Source organism: Lepidochelys kempii, chromosome 10, assembly GCF_965140285.1.
Source record: "Lepidochelys kempii isolate rLepKem1 chromosome 10, rLepKem1.hap1, whole genome shotgun sequence".
NCBI classification, from domain to species: domain Eukaryota; kingdom Metazoa; phylum Chordata; order Testudines; family Cheloniidae; genus Lepidochelys; species Lepidochelys kempii.
In genome coordinates, this window is record NC_136389.1 from 31,822,562 (window position 1) to 31,843,148 (window position 20,587).

Consider the following 20,587-nt stretch of genomic DNA (forward strand, 5'->3'; position numbering starts at 1 on the left):
GAATAACTTTTATTGGACCAACTTTTGTTAGTGGGAGAGACAAGCTTTCAAGCTACACAGAGCTGTTCTACAGGTCTGGGAAAGGTATTCTGAGTGTCACAGCTAAATACAAGGTTGAACAGATAGAGATTATGTGCTATTTATGCTAACCTAAGGGACCATTCAAAGTGAAGTGACCCATTAACACCTCTGTAGTCATATGACAAAAAGGAGGGTTAGTTGGTTACAGATTGTTGTAATAAGACATTAATCCAGTGTCTTTATTAAAGGGAACCCAGGCAGATCCAACATATCTGGCCACAGCACTCTCAATGAAAGAATATGGGGACTCTCAAAAATCATCCTGAAGCCACTCACCACACAAAGGGCCAGCTTCCACAGGACACAACCAACTTCCTCCACAAACTCCACAACATTAAGAACTTCCCTCAGAACACCATCTTTGCCACCATGGATGTCACTTCCCCATACAACAACATTCCTCACAATGAAAGCATAGCTGCCTGCCTCAAATATTTACAAGACAATGGGCAACCCTCCGATATCCACCCCAGACACAAATCTCCAAACTCATCCATTTCATTCTCACCCAGAACAATTTTACGTTCAACAATAAACACTTCGTGCAAACCACGGGAACAGTCCTGGGTACTAGGATGGCTCCCCACTATGCCAGCCTCTTCCTGGGCCACCTTGAAGAATTTCTGGACAAACTTTGTACCACAAAACCAGTGATATACCCGAGATATATCTATGACATTTTCAGCCTCTGGACAGACAACTTAAACTCCCTCATAGATTTTCACCACAACTTCAATAAATTACCACCCATCCATTAAACTCTCTCTGGAACACTCCCTCACTAGCATCAACTTCCTGGACACCATAATCAACTTCAGCAATGGAACACCACAGACAACTATATATAAGAAACCCACAGATCACCACACTTACATTCACAGATCCAGTAACCACCCCAAACACACCAAGAAATCTGTTATCTACAGCCAGGCATTCAGATACCACAGAATATACTCTGAAGAGAAAATCTGGGATATATATTTTAAAACATGCAAAGCTACCTTCACCAAACAAGGACACTCCACCAAAGAAGTAAATGTATGCATGGAACAGGCTGCCCAAACACCCAGAGAGAACCAGCTTCAACACAGAAATAAAACTCCGTCTGACCTTATACCCCTAATTGTCACCTACCACCCCACACTGGAACCCATACGAGAGATCATCAAACAGGTAAAACACATACTTGATGGGGACCCTATCCTGAAGAAATCTTTCCTTAATCCCTTCTTCTGGCTTCAGACAACCCCCCAAACTCTTCAAGAGCACCATCAAAAGCAAGCTTCCCACAGACCAGGACACACTACCTCAAAGTGGCACCAGATCCTGCCAGAACAACAGATGCAAAATCTGCAGACATATGTCCTCCACTACGATGATCAATACACCTCCCACCCCCCTCCACATACACACACCCCTTTCAAGATCCATGGGATGCCAATCACAACATGTGGTGTACCTCATCCAGGGCACTAAATACCCCAACAACAACTATGTGGGTGAAACCATACAATCACTATGCTCTTGAATGAACTAATGCAGGAAAACTGTAAAAGAGAAAAACACCACATCGCCTGTGGGTGAACAATTTTCACAAAGTGATCACTCTATGTCTGACCTATCAGACCTCATCCTCAAAGAAAACCTGTTCATCATTTTCAAAAGATGAGCCTGGGAGCTTAAAATCACAACTTTGCTATACACTAAAAATCATGGTCTTAATAAAGACACTGGATTTATGGATTATTACAATGTGTAACCCACTAACCCCACTTTTTATCCTATGACTACAGGGATGTTAACAGGCCACTTCACCTTGAATGGTCCCTTAGAATATGTGCTAACTAATTATGCTAAATTATCTGCTGAACTTGTAATTAGCTATGACACTGAGTCCCTTTCCCAGGCTTGAGGAAGAGTTCTGTACAGCTCAAAATCCTGTCTCTCTCACCAACAGAAGTTGGTCCAATAAAAGATATTACCTCACCCACCTTGTCTTTCTAATATCCTGGGACCAACACAGCTACAACTCAACTGCTGCGGCAGAAGAGAATCTTTCAGAGGGCGAGGAGAATCTTTCAGAGAACCAGCAACTAGGCCAGGTTGTGAATCAATGTCAGAACCTTGAATTGTACTCAGAAAAGAATAGGAAACCAGAACAACTATTGAAGAACAGATGTAATAGGTTTCCATGGACTAAATTTACTAGTGCAAAAGCCAATACCAATGGTACCTGTCACTTCAAAGTAGTTTGTGTGTAGATTATACATGTACATTACAGGTTTCAGAGTGGCAGCCGTGTTAGTCTGTATTCGCAAAAAGAAAAGGGTACTTGTGGCACCTTAAGAAACTAACAAATTTATTTGAGCATAAGCTTTCGTGAGCATCCGATGAAGTGGGCTGTAGCTCACAAAAGCTTATGCTCAAATAAATTTGTTAGTCTCTAAGGTGCCACAAGTCCTCCTGTTCTTATTACACATTATAGTAATCCAAAGCAGATGTGACAGCCACCAGTGCATAAAGGTGCTCATGGGCTCAATACCACCTGAAGTTCCAGAACTAATCTAGAATTTGAAAACATCCCAGCTGCAAGTTCAGTGGGGAAAAGGTGGACAACTTTTCAACAGTGGAGCAGGAGTTATCCAACACACCCTCAACATCCTTCCCCCACCTCACTACCATCTCTGTCTGGCACAGGCGGAGCTTTATATGCAGCTCATATTTATCCAAGCCCCAGTCTTGATTAGAAGCCACAGTTAGCACTAGGATTAATGACAATGAAAACAGTGACTGTAATGGACCCCACCATGTTGCTGCTGTTTATACTTTTGAGTTACCTGTTACTGAAACATCACATGCCAGGCACGCAGCCTATGACATAACTTACTGAGATGTTTGTCTTGCTTTGAGTACTTCCATATTGCTTAGAATCATAGAGTTTAAGGCCAGAAGGGACCACCAGATTATCTAGTCTGACTTCTTGTATATCACAGGCCATCAACACCACCCAGCACCTGCACGGCGCACGCTAAACCCATCAAGTGAAATTAGACCAAAGTATTACAGCCCACAGGAGACTAAACAATTACGTGCTACATGCAGAGAATAGGAAAGACCAAGGTATGACATTGCACTCCATATGTTTATGGAAATATGCTTATGAGTGTAAATATAATGTAACTGGAATATGCTTTATGCAAAAAGTCTCTTGTAAGGTATCATTACGAAGTTTATAATCTACTGAGTGTGTTCATCCCTTTTGTATAAATGTATCATTCTTGTTTCTGAAACTCGAAATATGAGGTATTTGTCTCCTTCTGAAGACCTATTGTAATTATGCAAAGTGTGGGCCACTATTGGTGGCTTGGAATCTTGATGGCTCCCACTAACTAGGATAATTGGTTGTGAATGGCTCCGTTTACCTGCAAGCCTTCCTGTGTACCTGACATGGATAATGAAGAATGAGGTCTCACAGGACATGTAACCATGTCACATGATACTGGAATCCATCTTAAACCTGGTGCTTTTCCATTTAGAAGGAGGGGTGGGGACCCAGAGACACAAAAGATTCCCGCCTTGTACCAAACCTATAAAAAGGGGGTGGAACATAACAAAGGGGCTGCCAGTCATGAGAAATCCCCTAGTTAGCACCTGAGCTGGAACTAACAAGAACTGTACCAGGGGAAAGGATTGGGCCCAGACTAAGAAGGTGTCTACTCTGTGAAAGAAGGTTATTGGAACATCTCTGAGGGTGAGCTATTACCTGTATCAGTTTCTTAATGTATTAGGCTTAGACTTGCATGTTTTGTTTTATTTTGCTTGGTAATTTACTTTATTCTGTCTGTTATTACTTGAAACCACTTAAATTCTACTTTTTATACTTAATAAAAATCACTTTGGTTTATTAATTAACCCAAAGTAAGTGATTAATACCGGAGGGGAGGAGAGAGGTGCATATCTCTTTATCAATGTTACTGGAGTGCAGACAATTTATGAGTTTGCCCTGTGTAAGCTTTATACAGAGTAAAACAGATTTGGGGTTTGGATCCCATTGGGAACTGGGTGTCTGGGTGTTGGAGATAAGTGACTTGCTGAGCAGTTTTTGGTTAAAGTCTGAAGCTTTGGGGGCATGGACCAGACCTGTGTCTGCGTTGCAGCAGACTAGCAGGTCTGGCTCAACAAGGCAGGGTTCTGGACTCCCAAGCTGGCAGTGGAAAACGGGCTCAGAGGTAACTCCAGCACGTCAGGTGACAGCCTGAAGGGGGTCTCTGTGACCGAGCCCATCACACAAGGTACACCTATGCCTGAAGCCCCTGCAATGGAAGGGAATCGATTAAGACAGATACTCCCTCAGGCTCCATGCAAGAGTCCCTCTTCTTGGACATACTCAGCAGCCAAGAGTATTGAAAGGTTTAAAATGGTCTATGTTCACAGAGCAATTTCATGATGACAACACTGTACTGAGCTCCTGAAATTTGCTACCCACTCTATAAGTGTGCAAGTGAAGGCAAGCACACCTGTCACTGCCACAGAAGAGCTGCCCAATTCCTGTGTTCATCCCTGCACTGAACAGCCCTTAAGGGCTCATGAAATTCAAGCAAATTATAGTGTTTGTACATCTCAACAACTTCAATAGCACAGAAAGTATCACCACCCTGCCCAAATAAATGCCCAGGAAAAACAAATCTGCATTTTTCAAAGCAGTCCCACTACAGGCACTCATGGTCTGTCTACTTACAGACAAACACTGGCATTGGGGGACAGCATATAGACGTTGTTTTCACACAGTGGATAGACAATAATTGCTTTTCCCCAGTAAACCAGATGTGCAGCAAGCTGGAAAACCTGCATATAAAAAGAAACAAGACCAAAGATCATAATTAGGAAAGCAAAACAGCAACATTCAAACTCCCAGCAAAGAGCCCTTTATGCTGAGAGGAAAGCTCTGTCTGATCTGAAGAAAGCTAGCACTGTGCCATCACATCACTTCAATGGCAAAAATTTCTTAGAAGAAAATGATATAACATGTGGCACATCAAAAAAAGAGTCTGACAAAGCTTCCACAGAAGTGATGCATTTCCAGGGCTTGGCTTCACATATCTAAGCAAATTTTATGTTTCCTGCTTCAAAGGAATTTCTTCAGACTGTGCTAGTAAAGGGTTTTACAACCAAGTAGTTTCCTTTATGCTTCACCCATCAATGGTTTATGCATGCATTCCACACACACACACTACTCAAAATTCATTTGGTTAGATTAATATTTCATTCATATATATTAAAAATAAAATATAACTGAATAATTGGCTCACATCATATTAATGCATTAATTAAAAAGCAGTCAAAGTGGCACAGAAATACTGATCAGCTCAGCAACTTTGCAGTTGTTGTGAAAGTGACCATCAGTAATCCATTCTCTCTTTAAGCCATACATCCCTGTGTGTAACCACTGACCATAAGATACCGCTGAAAAATCTTTCTAAGCATTAATGAGGGGCTTTAAAGCAACAGAATCAAGATTTCAAAGATTTTCATTTTAATGGGGTCACCAGGGCTGGCTTAGACTTGCTGAGGCCCAGGGCCAAAGCCTGAGCCCCTCCACCCTGGGCCAGGGCCAAGTCAAAGCTCGTGGGCTTCCGCCCTGGGCAGCGGGGCTGAAGTTACAGGCTCCCTGCCTGGGGCTGAAGCCCTTGGGCTTCGGCTTTGCCGCCCCCGCCCCCCCCCCCCCGCCCAGGTACTGGGGCTTGGGCTTTGGAACCCCCCCCATCACCCCTCAGGCAGCAGAGCTTGGGCAGACTCATGCTTCGGTCCCTTTGTTGTCAGAAGGGGATCGCAGTGCAGTGAAGTTTGAGAACTCCTGGCCTAATGCAATAATGACCTGAAGAATAAGGAAGATCCTAAAGCTTCAGATAGCAGATATACACTTTTCTTTCTTTGCTCATTTTAGCAAATACAAAATACCAGCTGAATCACTTACCCAGAACCAAACTTAGGAAAGCAACATCCATTAGATTTCTGAATATTAGCCTTCAATATATTAATATACATCCAATAAACCGCATGGTTGAAAGAGAGCAAGCATTAAGAAAAAGCTGCAGAGTTAGGGCCAGGTTTTCACAGGCACTCAGAACCCAGGAGCTCCCACTATTTCCACTGGCAGCTGAGAGGTGTTGAGCATGTTTGAGAAAACAGTCACTAAATATAACTGGTTTCTCTCTTTTCTTCCCTGACAGTCATGTCTAACTCCACACGCCATTTTCCCTGCATTTGCAGAAGAGTACTTAGCATTGATTTCTTTCACTATAATTCTATAGTTTACTGAAGCAGTATTCAGAGTGGTAGCCGTGTTAATCTGTATCAGCAAAAAAACCCACAAAAAACGACGAGTACTTGTGGCACCTTAGAGAGTAACAAATTTATTTGGGCATAAGCTTTCGTGGGCTAAAACCCACTTAATCAGATGCATGCAGTGGAAAATACAGTAGGAAGATGATAGATAGATACACATATACACACACACAGAGAATATGAAAAAATGGGTGTTGCCATACCAACTGTAATGAGACCAATCAATTAAGGTGGGCTATTATCAACAGGAAAAAAAAAAAAACTTCTGTAGTGATAATCAGGATGGCCCATTTCAAACAGTTGACAAGAAGGTGTGAGTAACAGTAGGGGACAAAAATTAGCATGGGGAAATAGTTTTTACTTTGTGTAATGACCCATTCACTGCCAGTCTTTATTCAAGCCTAATTTAATAGTGTCCAGTTTGCAAATTAATTCCAATTCTGCAGTTTCTTGTTGGAGTCTGTTTTTGAAGTTTTTTTGTTGGAGAATTGCGACTTTTAGGTCTGAAATTGAGTGACCAGGGAGGTTGAAGTGTTCTCCAACTGGTTTTTGAATGTTACAATTCTTGATGTCTGATTTGGGTCCATTTATTTTTTTGCGTAGAGACGGTCTGATTTGGCCAATGCACGTGGCAGAGGGGCACATGAAGGCATATATCACATTGGTAGATGTGCAGGTGAACGAGCCTCTTATGGTGTGGCTGATGTGATTAGGTCCTATGATGGTGTCCCTTGAATAGATATGCGGACACAGTTGGCAATGGGGTTTGTTGCAAGGATAGGTTAATGGGTTAGTGTTTCTGTTGTGTGCTGTGTGGTTGCTGGTGAGTATTTGCTTCAGGTTGGGGGACTGTCTGTAAGCGAGGACTGGCCTGTCTCCCAAGATCTGTGAGAGTGAGGGATCGTCCTTCAGGATAGGTTGTAGATCCTTGATGATATGCTGGAGAGGTTTGAGTTAGAGGATTCCACCATGATTTCAACAATTCCTATCCCCCCCCGCACCAACCTCAGCCTGGACCTGTCCACACATGAGATCCACTTCCTGGACACTAGAGTGCTAATAAGTGATGGCCACAAACATCACCCTATACCCTACAGACCACTATACTTACCTACATGCCTCCAGCTTTCATCCAGACCACATCATACGATCCACTGTCTACAGCCAAGCTCTATGATACAACCGCATTTGCTCCAATCCCTCAGACAGAGAAACACCTACAAGATCTCTATCAAGCATTCTTAAAACTACAATACCACCTGCTGAAGTGAAGAAACAGATTGACAGAGCCAGAAGAATACCCAGAAGTCACCTACTCCAGGACAGGCCCAACAAAGGAAGTAACAGAACGCCACTAGCGTCACCTTCAGCCCCCAACTCAAACCTCTCCAGCGCATCATCGAGGATGCCTGTAGTGGAGAGACACTGGGTGCCCAGATCTCTTTGGTCAGGGAGACTGGCATGCTGCATGGGGAAAGCATAGAACTCTTGGCCTTGGGAAAATTTAAAACAACTGTGCCTTTGGCGGAAGTGCACTTAGAATGGGAAGGTATAGGAGCATTTTAAAAGTTGGCGTGCTGGATTGCATTCCAGCAGGAGTTCATTCAGGTAATGCTGTATTACTATGTCCAAGGCTGTTAAATATGGTACCCATTGCAGACAGAAATATTGCTCTGTGATCCCAGGAGGGAACAGTGAAGACAGAGGAACAGCTAAAGGATGAGGGGACATCCCACCCCAGCTTAGAAGAGGGAAGCAGTCTCCAGGGACAAGGAAGGAGGACCCACTCCCAGTGGAGGAAGCAGCTCTCAGAGCTGCAGCAGGCAGGAATTTGCAGCAGAGCAGACAGAAGACCCATCCTTAGAAAGCACCATCAGAATAATCTCTGGGGGGAGTCCAGCTAGGGGAAACGGGGAAGGGTTTTCTGAAGAAGAGGAAAGATTGTACAGGGAAGCCCTGTAGAGGCTCTGAGATGCCTTATAAGAAACTTGTGCCAGTTAAACATAATAGGAAGCTAATGATGTTAGCCCACAATTGTCCTTTTGCTGGTCACTTGCAGACTTAAAAGGACTTATGAAAAGATAAGAAGGAATTTTTATTGACCAAATATTCGGAATGAGGTGAGAGACTATTGCAGGTCTTGTGACTTGTGCCAGGACCAGAAGAGGCCAGTATGGTCTTACAAAGCTCCCCTGCAACCCTTACTTGTTACTTACCTGCAACCAAGGAGGCAATTCTTAGGGTTCCAACAAATATTGTAGCTCTTTGCCCCAGCAAAACCAAAGGGGAAAACATCTTGATGAAAATGGATTATGCCACTAGGTATCCAGAAGCAGTTGCTTTAACATAGAGATTGATAAAGTGGCAAAAGCCCATTTCACTATTTTCAGCCAAGTAGGTTTTCCTAAAGAGATTTTGTCAGATTGTGTGTAAAATTTCACATCCCAAATATTCAGTGCATTGTGGAGGAGGTGTGATTTAAAACAGCTGAAGGCTGCCCCATATCACCCAGAGACGAACAGTTTGGTTGAAAGGTTCATAGGGACACTGAAATCTATGCTGGGAATGTATGCAAACAAAAGGGCAAGGGGCTTGGGATGAAAAATTACTCTGTTATTTGTCTTTAGGGAGGTGCCCCAAGAGTCCACAGAGTTTTCCCTATTTCATCTCCTGTATAAGAGAAAAAAGTGACAGGACACCTAGATCTTATCAGGCCCTTCTGGGAGATGGGTACGGAATCAGAAGGAGAACCAGCGATTGGATATGTACAAAAGTTCAGAAAGGAGTTAAGACATGCTGGACGTGGTTCAAACTAACCTCATGGATAGCCAGACCACACAAACAGCATAGTATGATAAGATGGCTTGAAGTTGTGCTGTTTTGAGGAGGGGGGTTGGTAATACTACTGAAACTGCTCTCTGTAAAAAGGGAGCAAAATGCAAAATTCATGGGAAGGTTGTGGAGAGAGAAAATCAAGTCATGTACAGTGTAAAAAGACCCCACAGCAAGAAGAAAAGGAGTACTTGTGGCACCTTAGAGACTAACCAATTTATTTGAGCATAAGCTTTCGTGAGATGCGTCCGATGAAGTGAGCTGTAGCTCTCACAAGCTTATGCTCAAATAAATTGGTTAGTCTCTAAGGTGCCACAAGTACTCCTTTTCTTCTTGCGAATACAGACTAACACGGCTGTTACTCTGAAACCCACAGCAAGGTTGCCCACAGACAGTGCATGTGAATAGACAAAGCCTATCACAATACAGAAGTGATTGTGAATATGCTTTGTTGTGATGACAGGGAGTCTGAGACTTGACACTTCATTGATCTGGTGACTGAATGCCCCAATGACTCATCATTTGAAAGCACGGAGATATGCAAATTGCTAACAGACAGAGAGGGAAGAAATCTTGGCTGAAAGACACAAGCAGATATTTTCTAACATGCCAGTGATGACTCATAAAATGGTCCACAAGACGCTGTGGATCCCCAACCTGCACCTTGCAGGGCATACTGAACCACTGGGAAAGTGCACTAGCAAATTCATAAAGCAACACAGAGTATTCAGAATATGGGATCAAGTATCAGGGGGTAGCCGTCTTATTCTGTATCCACAAAAACAACAAGGAGTCCGTTGGCACCTTAAAGACTAACAGATTTGGGCATAAGTTTTTGTGGGTTTTTTTTATCACGAAAGCTTATGCCCAAATAAATCTGTTAGTCTTTAAGGTACCACCAGACTCCTTGTTGTTTTTTGGGGTATGGGAATAATTAAAGAGTCTGACAGTTCCTGGGTATCTCCTGTGTTGGTTCCTAAGACAGATAAGACTGTAAGGTTTGTGTTGATTATAGAAAATGCCATATTGTCACAGTTTCTGATGCCTATCCTATGCCCAGAATTGATAAAATGTTATATTTTGCTTTGCCCAAAGTATCTCTTAGCACAACTGATCTGGTAAAAGGATATTGGCAGATTCCTTTGGACAACGATGCATAGAAGAAATCTACTTTTATTACTAATATGGGTATAAACTTCATGAGTTCAAAATGTTATCTTTTGGATTAATTAATGCAGGAGCCACTTTTTAGAGGCTTGTCAACCAAGTGCTAAACAGATTATGAGACTTCACACGATAATATAGCGACGTTCAGCTACTCTTGGTTACTTCACAAGAGACACTGGAGGGCTGTACTTTCAAAACTCAGAGATGGAAGTCTTACTGTGAAGGTCTTTAAATGTACAATATGAGCAATAAAGGTTCCTTATTTGGGATACTGTGTAAGAGGGTGGCCAAATCTCTCCTGATCCCTTGAAAGCAGAAGCTATTAACAACTGCCCTGTGCCCCAGACCAAAAAGCAGGCCCAATCTTTCATAGGCATGGTTAACTATTACTGCTGATTTATGCAGGAGTTCATTGACATTATGTCTGCTATCACAGACTTCTGCAAGAAGACAAAGCCAAACAGAGTGGTGTGGACAAAAGTTTGTCAAGAGAGTTTTGATAAAGAAAAATCTCGTCAGAAAAGCCTGTTGTGGCCAGTCCAGATTTTGACAAAATGCACATGAATGCATCAGACATTGGTTTAGATTCAGTTCTAATGCAGTCGGGGAAAGTAACAAAAAGCAGTCCACTGCTTTCTGAAGTAAAGAAGTTGGCACCCACCAAACAGAATTACTCTGTCATAGGAAAGAGTGGTATGCCATTGTATGGCGTTATCATGCACTTAAGGCCTTTTCTCTAACAGAAAATTCAGGGTTCTAACTGACCCCTCTCCATCAGTTTGGTTACACAGAACCAAGGGCACCAATTCCAAACTGCTGCGGCGGTGTAGGATGTTCCAAGAATATATGGAAATTGTGCATATTAAAAGGGAAAGAAAATATAGTGGTATATCTCTGTCCAGGAAAGAGGATTCTGATCCACTGCCTACTGTTCAGCCTACGGCTGACCCTCCTACAGCACTGTAAGAGGGGAGGTATGACCCTTGCAGCCCCTCAGTGCTAACTGGCAGAGGCCCCTCCATATTGTAATTCATATTAGACCGGACACACTCATTACCCCTCGACATACTTTTGTCATAATATGTATGTATTATGGGGTCATGTATCACATGTAAATTGGTGACATGCTGGTCCCAAAAATCACTGTGTGATGTACGTTCAGATTATGTACGAAGAGTCGTATACGTGTCCTGGAAATGTGTTCTTAAAATGTGTTTGGGAAGTGGTGCAAAAAATCAGCCTGCCCTCCGCAAAGGAATGTGTATTTACCTGCCTAACTAGCTTGATAACTGGCAAAGAACAACGAAAATACATTTACATGCACAGAAGACAAAGCTATCAAGTTAACAAGCTATGGGGGAAGGAGCTTAGTGAGCTCAGTAGGGGGACCGGAGGGGGGTGGGGTGGGGGAAGCGTTTCCTGGCTCTTGAGGTCTAGAAAATGGGCTTTGGGTAATATAAGGGGAGCAGGTTAGACAGGGATGGTCTATGTATTCTGCCTCAGTAGGAGGGCGGGACTTGAGGTCCCTTCCAGTTGGACATTTCTATGATTCTATCTGGTCTGGCTGCTGTCAGAGACAGGATTCTGGACTATATGCACCACAGGACTGGCAATTCTTGTGAAGCCAGATTCCCTGAAGATTGGAGAAGCAGGAAAACATGACACACATTAGAAATTCAGCCTCTCAGACAGCTAGACATTTTTCAGTTTCTAGCGTATAAACCCTGTCATTTTTGTACTGTTGCAGCCCCTGTTTCAGGGCTAAGATATTCTCTCGTCCCAGCAGCACAACTTAAGAATAAACTGACATTTCCCACAGGGTGGGAAACCCAGGCCACCACCAAACCACGATCCAGACACTGAACTGAATTGAGTGTTGCTGAACTGACCCTGTTATACTGTCTCCCCTGCTCCTCACCCCCAACCCACTTATTTGTCCTATCTTACCATTTTACCTTTTAGACAGTCAGCTCTTTGGGGCAAGGACTGATTTATTGTGTGTTTGTACAGCACCTTGTACAATGGAGCCCAATCTGATTGTGGTGTTTGGGAGTTAGCACAACATGTATAAGATAGCAGGTAGAATAGCTACACAATGCTGAAACAGCAAAGTAGCATTTCTGCTCTCTCAGAAAGGAGGAAACCCAAATCCAGCACTGTGAATTAGCAGACCCAGGTGCAACAGTAACAGATATTCTGAGACTGGGCAAGGTTAGATTGCACGTACATTTTAAATGTACACTTACAAAGTAAAGAGCAATGTGAAAGAGAGAGTAGGGGATTAAATTACTAGAGGCCAAGTTAAAGTTCGTTCTGAATTGGCTAACAGCACGAGGGCTGACCAACTTCTCCCTCCACCAGGAGGGGCTGATGCCTTCTCCAACCCTGTCCCTAGCGCTAAGACTTTAGCCCTTTGAGCATTCTATGCACATATAAAGGATACTATAGAAACACCACAGACACTAAGAAGGAAAATGCCGAATGAATTGAAACAGCTTCAATTAAAACGGTCAGCTGTACCTGTAGTAATGCCAGGTCAGCATCCTGAGCCAACTGCTGCAGATTCTTCACAGCAGAGGTAGTTTTAATCACTCTCACCAGGGCCGGGGAACAGTCCAATGGGAGCTCATTAAGCAACGATTTCTCATCATTCAGTAGTAATAAGGCATGGTAAGGCCTGTAGAAAGAACATTGCCATCTGTAATTGCTTCTTTCTTGAAGGATGAGGATACCTCACTATGGCAGAGACCTGGAACATGTGGTCAAGCTACTGGCAAAATAGACCATCTGATACTGTGATAGCTATAGCGAAGGACTATGTTCACAGTTAGTTCATTCTTGTTTAGGTCACGAGACAAGCTGCCTTCTGTCAAAAAGAGTCTTAAGCCTCTATCACCATTTGGAAAGCCTAAAAGCTAGCCAGACAGGTGGACAGATTGTGGTCCCAAGGGAGCAGGGATGAAATGCACACACCTCACTGTGCACTGCTGATCAGAACTGGGCACTAAAAATGAAAGTAATGAAGCAGGTGACTTTTACAGCTAAACCTCCATAGAACAGCGGGAAACAAAAATGGGACCAAAAAACCTACAGGAAATACCCATCCTTCTGAATTTAGATACTTCATGGAACTGTGATATGGACAAGAAATCACCTCAACGTGAATATGGTTAAAATGAACTGTTTGCTTTTAAGGATGGCACTTTGAATGGGGAATATCTTGCAATAACCTCTAAGACAAGATCTTTCAACTGTAAACAATGCAGAAGCTGGCTGCTGCATTACATTGAAACCTCAGCATTGCCACCGAGTGTGTTCAGTCAATAACAGTGCTACAAATACCTGGAAAAAAAAATCTTGACACAAGAGAACAGGCTGGGGCGCAGAGCTTGGTGTCAGCTCATTATCACCACTTAGAGAACCAAAATGGGCTCTAATTTTCACACCACACCACAAAGACACAGTCCATTTCCAAGATTTGGGAGCACAAAGAAAATAGTCAATCTTCATTATTTTCTGTAACATTTTTCAGGAAGGCTGTAAAGTGTTTGGGTCAATCAGAACAAAGGGAGAGAAGTCAAATGTTAGTGTTAGAAAGGCACAAGAACATGCAGGCACTGAAGAACGGGGTATATTTACCTAATAGCTTTCAGGCTTCTTTCAATCGCTTCAGGAGGTATAAAGCTTGTTGCAACATAATGGATTTTATGAGGCAGACAGAAACTCACTTCAAGCCAGTTGTTGATGTGCAATCTCACCACCCCTGTAGTGCAAAGACTTAAACAAAAAATAAATAAAAAATAAAATAAATACAGCATTTGCTGCCTTTCTCCTGAGGCAAAGCGATGGGCCAGATTCACTCGTGCTGATGCCAGAACAACAAGAGAGGAGAGAGACTGCACCTCCCTCCTTTCAGCAGCTGCCAGGGACCAATTTGACTCTAGTCCAGGGGTGGACAAACTTTTTGGCCTGAGGGCCACATCAGGGAATAGAAATTGTATGGCGGGACATGAACACTCACAAAATTGGGGTAGGGGTGCGGGATGAGAGGTTTGGGGTGCAGGAGGGTGCTGGGATCGAGGGGTTTGGAGAGCGGGGAGAGGGATCAGGGCTGGGGCAGGGGGTTGGGGCTTGGAGAGAGGCTCAGGGGTGCAGGCTCTGAGCAATGCTTACCTCAAGTGAATCCCGGAAGCAGTGGCATGTCCCTTCTCTGGCTCCTACGCGTGGAGCAGCCCCCAACCCTGCTAGAGCGCCGGAGCGGGGCCATGCAGCTGCTTCCAGGAGCTGCGTGGTGCAGCCCCCAGAGCCTGTGCCCCAGTGCGGGGCTATGCCCCGGCCCCCAACCCAGCACCCCCGGCTGCAGCGCCAGAGTAGGGAAAGCCCCAGACCCAGCTCCCCACCCCTGCTCTGGTCCATAAGGCCTGCTTTAATTTGTCTCTTATAGGCTGTTGCATGGTCACAGAATCATACGAATGCCCCAATCACTCTCCCTCTCTCCCTCCTCCAGCTGGCCCTCACCCCACACCAATGCACCAGGGAGGGAGGAGGATCTCCTATAAATGTGATGCAGAGGCCCTGTGTTGGGGTGTTCCCAAGGGAGGTATGGTGGGACTGGAGGATGGCACACGGGGCAATGATGAATTGGGCCCAATGTTTCCATCATAATTTTACCGTATGATAAAGAGGGAGGGAAGTTCCCTTACTGCGCTTTAGGCATTACAGAGCAACATGACACCACAACACTGATTCCATAGATTCTACCTAGGTGGTGTGTTTCCCATTGACCTGCTCCTGCTTGTCACAGGAAATCATGAAAGTTGCTGTTAAATAGTTCCTTCATTCTAGGAAAGCACAGCAGCTAAAACTAAACTTTTAAACTTCCCAAAAGAACAGGATTGAAGTGGAGAGAATATGCACGTCAGGAAAGATAATGAAGTCTGATCCCAGTGTTTGGCTGGAAAGCAGCTTTAAGTATCTTTTATTTACTACCCCTAGAAAGTAGGACACATAGCAAGCAGGGAGTTTGGGGCAGCCGGCTTCACTCAAGCAGATCTTTGTTCTTGTTTTTAGACAGTGACATATTTACTCCTTATCTTTATGGCATTCACTACCTCCTCCACCACCCAAGTACAAGCACACTTGGGTGAAACACCCCACCCTCTCTGTATTATAAACATATCTGCTCAAAAAGTCATTTCTCGTGACTTGGGTGTGCTGGCTGAGGCCATAAAAAAAAGCTGATGTCCCATCCACGCCAGCTGACATCAGCATTTACATTAAACAGTTCCTAAAACAGAGCCTGAAAATCAGTTCAGTACATGGAGCCCTAAAACACTGTCTCTAGCTGCAGGACTATCTGGATTCAGAACCACAGAGGTCACCAAAAAACCTCGGTTCTCTCTGGATTGCATTTTTTAGGGTTTTGGTTTTTAATACATTACACAATATTTTCAAAAAGGTTCTATATTTAAATGATTTCTCTGACAAGCTGTATTCAAAGCACACTCCCCAACAAAGTTGTTAAAAACTGACAAAGCCAAGTAATGCACATGCCAAGAAAGAGGCAGTTAATCAACCTCAGGAGGCTTGGCTTAAGGGCAGGCAGTGTCCCACTTCCCCTGGATTTTCGAAACCACCAAACACTAGGAATAAAGTTGTAGAGTCTTTGCCAAAGTCTCACTTCCAGACAACCCAAAAGGAAATGTCATCTATGGAGCACCACCTCTACCAATCCAGGGCTCTCCTTTGGGAATTGATCATTTGCTCTAAAACATTTCAGAGTGGAAAAGAACCAAATTAGAAAAAGAACTTACATTTACCCAACCAGTGTGAAAGAGGGGTCACACTAATCTCCTGACTGCTGGCTAGTTGCCAGGTTTTTGACCAACGGGAACCAGTGGTTTGCAGGCTGCTCTGCTGATGATGCCAGTGCAGAGCAGAGAGGGAAGTTTATTGCCAGAAGCACTATTAATCAAAAGTGGGTGCCTTAAAATTAGCTACCTAACTACATTCAGAGCCAAGTGGCCTGACTTTCAGCCGTTCTGAAAACCTACGGCTCCCGCTAGCCTATGGCTGAGCATCCGTGGTTTTAAATTTTACACCAAAGATTACATTTTTGAAATTTTTGGCCAATTTTTTTTTAAAGTTTAAAAATTTAAAATCAAAGGTACTGTACACCAGTACAGCAGAGAGATTTGAGTGATAAGTGTACAAACAGGAACACGAGAATATTGGTTTCTGGCTCTGAGAATTGAGAATTAAAGTCCAATAATTTTGTTAGTAGTTTTTGGAGCTGTGCTTTTTCTTTGTGCCAGACACTAGATCTCAGCAGAAGCAAGTCCAGTAATAAAAGTGTCACACAGAAACAGCCCAAGAATTTCCCCTTATCTCTGTGCAAAAAGCATTACAACACCGCACTGCACCCAAAGCCCTGGGGTGCACTTCGCTGCTTGGCAGTGGCCGGGCTGTGAGGGTGTGTGTTTTTCCTCTGATACCCTCATTTTATGTCAATCTTCAAAACAGTCAAAAATATCATAAAATAAAATAAACCACCTTAATTGAAAATCCCATTTTAAAAATTAAGCATTGCAAAGTTTCATTTAAATAAATTTCCTAATTATTCTCTGAACAGGTGCACATAGACATTTTCCTGCCAGTATGACTCAGCCTAGAGCTGGCAAGCCCAATTCTCAGTTCAGTATAAAGCCTTTTCATATTGCAGTCATTCTACTGAGACAGCCACCAAAGGAGCTAATTATGTGCCGTTATGTGCTCACATGCTCCTTATGGGCACATGAGTCCCATCAATAGCATCACCACCATTAGGAAACAGGGTGGACAGAAGAGTTTCCCCACAGTGCACCATGTTTCTAAGGCTACAGCAGGGGTGGGCAAACTTTTTGGCCCAAGGGCCACACCTGGGTGGGGAAATTGCATGCAGGGCCATGAATGTAGGGCTGGGGCAGTGATACAGAAGCGAGTGCAGGGTATGGGAGTGGGTGTCGTGTGCAGGAAGGGGCTCAGGGCAAAGGGCTGGGGCGCAGGAGGGATGCCGGGTGTACAAGGAGGCTCAGGGCAGGGGGTTGCGGTGCAGGAGGGGGTGTAGAGTGCAGGACGGGGCTCAGGGCAGGGGTGCAGGAGGGGGGTGCAGAGTGCGGGACGGGGCTCAGGGCAGGGGCTGCAGGAGGGATTTGGGATGCAGGCTCCGGCCCAGGACCGCTTACCTTGAGCGGCTCTGGGGTGGCAGTGGCGTGCAGCAGAGCGAAGGCAGACTCCTTGCCTGCCCTGGCTCTGCGCCGCTCCCAGAAGCAGCCGGCACCACGTCCCTGCGGCCCCTGGGGGAGGGAGGGGCAGAGGGCTCCACGCGCTGCTCTCGCCTGCGGGTACCTCCCCAAAGCTCTCATTGGCTGCAGTTCCCCATTCCCAGCCAATGGGAGCTGCAGGGGGCGGTGCCTGCAGGCAAAGGCAGCATGAGGAGCTCTCTGCCCCCCTCCCTAGGGGCCGCAGGGACATGGTGCCGGCCACTTCTGGGAGTGGCGTAGGGCCAGGGCAGGCAGGGAGCCTGCCGTAGCCCCGTGGCACCATGGGGGTGGCAATCCCGCTGGCTGGATCCAAAGCCCTCATGGGCCGGATCCAGCCCATGAGCCATAGTTTGCCCACCTTGCGCTACAGTGTCGACATGGGGTGGGGGTGGGGGGCGCTAGACACTTCAGGATACCTTTACTTTGATTTGGGTCTGTGCACTTCAGTGTGGATGCCAGAACCCAAGGTTTGAGCATGAGTCAGAAAATTCTTAACCTATTGTTAAAATTAAATGTAGACACGTAAGCCCAGGGTTCCCAACAGATCACCTAACTCAAGTCCCACTATCCCTAAGTTTACATTGCTGTGTAAACAATAGCCTAAATTACCAAATATTCCACCCCAAGTCATGAATTCGCATAACAATTTTCAAATTTATCTGACTGTATGTAGTGTTTACACAAGTCTGAAAAGTCAGCTTTAAACTGAAGCTATGTTACAGATTTAGCTAGAGTGCAGCTTCTTGCCACCCCATAACAGAGAAGTAATGGAGCAGAACAGGATTCTGTTCTGTGTTGTGCACCATCAAACTCGTTAGCTAAGATCTCACCCCAGAATCATTACTGGTAATGATCTGAGCTGCAGAAAGACCACAGCTTTACTCTCAGATCCCAGGCTGAACTTGAAGACCTGGTAGATAGAAAAATCCATTACTTGTAAATTAAGCAGATTTGATATGGAAGCCACTAAGAGTTGGAAGCCACTCTCACACATTCCTGAATCCCACATCCAGTCAGCAGCCAGAAGCCTTTAAAGGGCATCCAAAATTACACCACAGTACTACAAACTCCCTGGTTTTTCTTGGGCTTAAAGGATGAAATTTAAAACACACTTGTTTATCCTGGCTAAGGAATATCCAGCAGATTCACCCACAATTGACGTACATTTTGTAACAAGCCATCAAGAGTGAACTCTTAAAATACAGCACAGTCATACAGTATTCTGGATATAATATTCACTCACACTGTTTACAATGCTCAAAGGAAACATGAAAATAAAAATGGACTCCACAGAACAAATTATTAGGGGTGGGATCCATGAAGGGACTTAGGCACTGGAACTCAAGAGTCACAGGGCCTAATTTTTAGGTGTCTAGAAAAAAAACTGTGATCCATAAAGATGAGTTAGGTACCATGGGTCCCTGAACAATGAACAGGGAGGGACAGACACCTAAGAATGCAATCCACAAAAGCCAACAAGCTATTCCAAAGCTGCCTAAGCTAGCCAAAGGTAGATGCCGGCAAGAGGGGTGTGTGCTAAGGCCCACCCCTCTGTCAAACAAGCACCTAAGTCTGTGCTGGGGGGGGAGGGGGGAGCAGAATGAGAATGAGCCAATGAGAATGAGAGACACACTCTGTAGTCCAGTGGTCAGGGCACCCACTGGGAGGTGGGAGACCTAGGGTATGTCTACACTACGAAACTAGGTCGAATTTATAGAAGTCGGTTTTTTAGAAATCGGTTTTATATATTCGAGTGTGTGTGTCCCCACAGAAAATGCTCTAAGTGCATTAACTCGGCGGAGCGCTTCCACAGTACCGAGGCAAGCGTCGACTTCCGGAGTGTTGCACTGTGGGTAGCTATCCCACAGTTCCCGCAGTCTCCGCTGCCCATTGGAATTCTGGGTTGAGATCCCAATGCCTGATGGGGCTAAAACATTGTCGCGGGTGGTTCTGGGTACATATCGTCAGGCCCCCGTTCCCTCCCTCCCCCCGTGAAAGCAAGGGCAGACAATCATTTCGCGCCTTTTTTCCTGAGTTACCTGTGCAGACGCCATACCACGGCAAGCATGGAGCCCGCTCAGGTAACCATCACCCTATGTCTCCTGGGTGCTGGCAGACGCGGTACGGCTTTGCTGCACAGTAGCAGCAACCCATTGCCTTCTGGTAGCAGACGGTGCAATACGACTGGTAGTCGTCCTCGTCGTGTCCGAGGTGCTCCTGGCCACGTCGGCTGGGAGCGCCTGGGCAGACATGGGCGCAGGGACTAAATTTGGAGTGACTTGACCAGGTCATTCTCTTTAGTCCTGCAGTCCTATTGAACCGTCTTATGGTGAGCGGGCAGGCGATACGGACTGCTAGCAGTCGTACTGTACCATCTTCTGCCAGGCAGGCAAGAGATGAGGATTGCTAGCAGTCGTATTGTACCATCTTATGCCAGGCAGGCAAGAGATGAAGATGGCTAGCAGTCGTACTGTACCATCTTCTGCCAAGCAGCCATGAGATGTGGATGGCATGCAGTCCTTCTGCACCGTCTGCTGCCAGCCAAAGATGTAAAAGATAGATGGAGTGGGTCAGAACAAGAAATAGACCAGATTTGTTTTGTACTCATTTGCCTCCTCCCCTGTCTAGATCACACTGCAGTCACTCACAGAGAAGGTGCAGCGAGGTAAATCTAGCCACGTATCAATCAGAGGCCAGGCTAACCTCCTTGTTCCAATAACAACGATAACTTAGGTGCACCATTTCTTATTGGAACCCTCCGTGCAGTCCTGCCTGAAATACTCCTTGATGTACAGGCACACCCTTTGTTGATTTTAGCTCCCTGAAGCCAACCCTGTAAGCCGTGTCGTCAGTCGCCCCTC

The 20,587-nt window shown here is 44.9% G+C and overlaps 2 protein-coding genes across 16 annotated transcripts in view; one reads left to right on the forward strand and one right to left on the reverse strand.

The window, feature by feature from the left end:
- MPG (N-methylpurine DNA glycosylase) overlaps window positions 1–4,016 on the forward strand; it is a 95,132-nt gene extending 91,116 nt beyond the window's left edge. For all 4 annotated transcript variants that reach the window (XM_078854592.1, XM_078854598.1, XM_078854601.1 and 1 more), the window contains one exon: window positions 3,075–4,016. The gene's annotated coding sequence lies outside the window, so the exon portion shown is untranslated. The remainder of the gene's footprint in view (window positions 1–3,074) is intronic.
- The window catches only part of NPRL3 (NPR3 like, GATOR1 complex subunit), a 102,422-nt gene that overhangs the window by 41,580 nt on the left and 40,255 nt on the right, over window positions 1–20,587 (reverse strand). For 10 of the 12 annotated variants that reach the window (XM_073362666.2, XM_073362671.2, XM_073362667.2 and 7 more), the window contains 3 exons: window positions 14,065–14,202; window positions 12,946–13,102; window positions 4,820–4,926 (listed from right to left, as the gene is read on the reverse strand). The exons of 1 other annotated variant lie outside the window; for it this stretch is intronic. In XM_073362666.2, coding sequence (XP_073218767.1) covers window positions 4,820–4,926; window positions 12,946–13,102; window positions 14,065–14,202 — 402 coding nt within the window. The remainder of the gene's footprint in view (window positions 1–4,819; window positions 4,927–12,945; window positions 13,103–14,064; window positions 14,203–20,587) is intronic. One more of the 12 variants, XM_073362668.2, reaches the window with a different exon arrangement.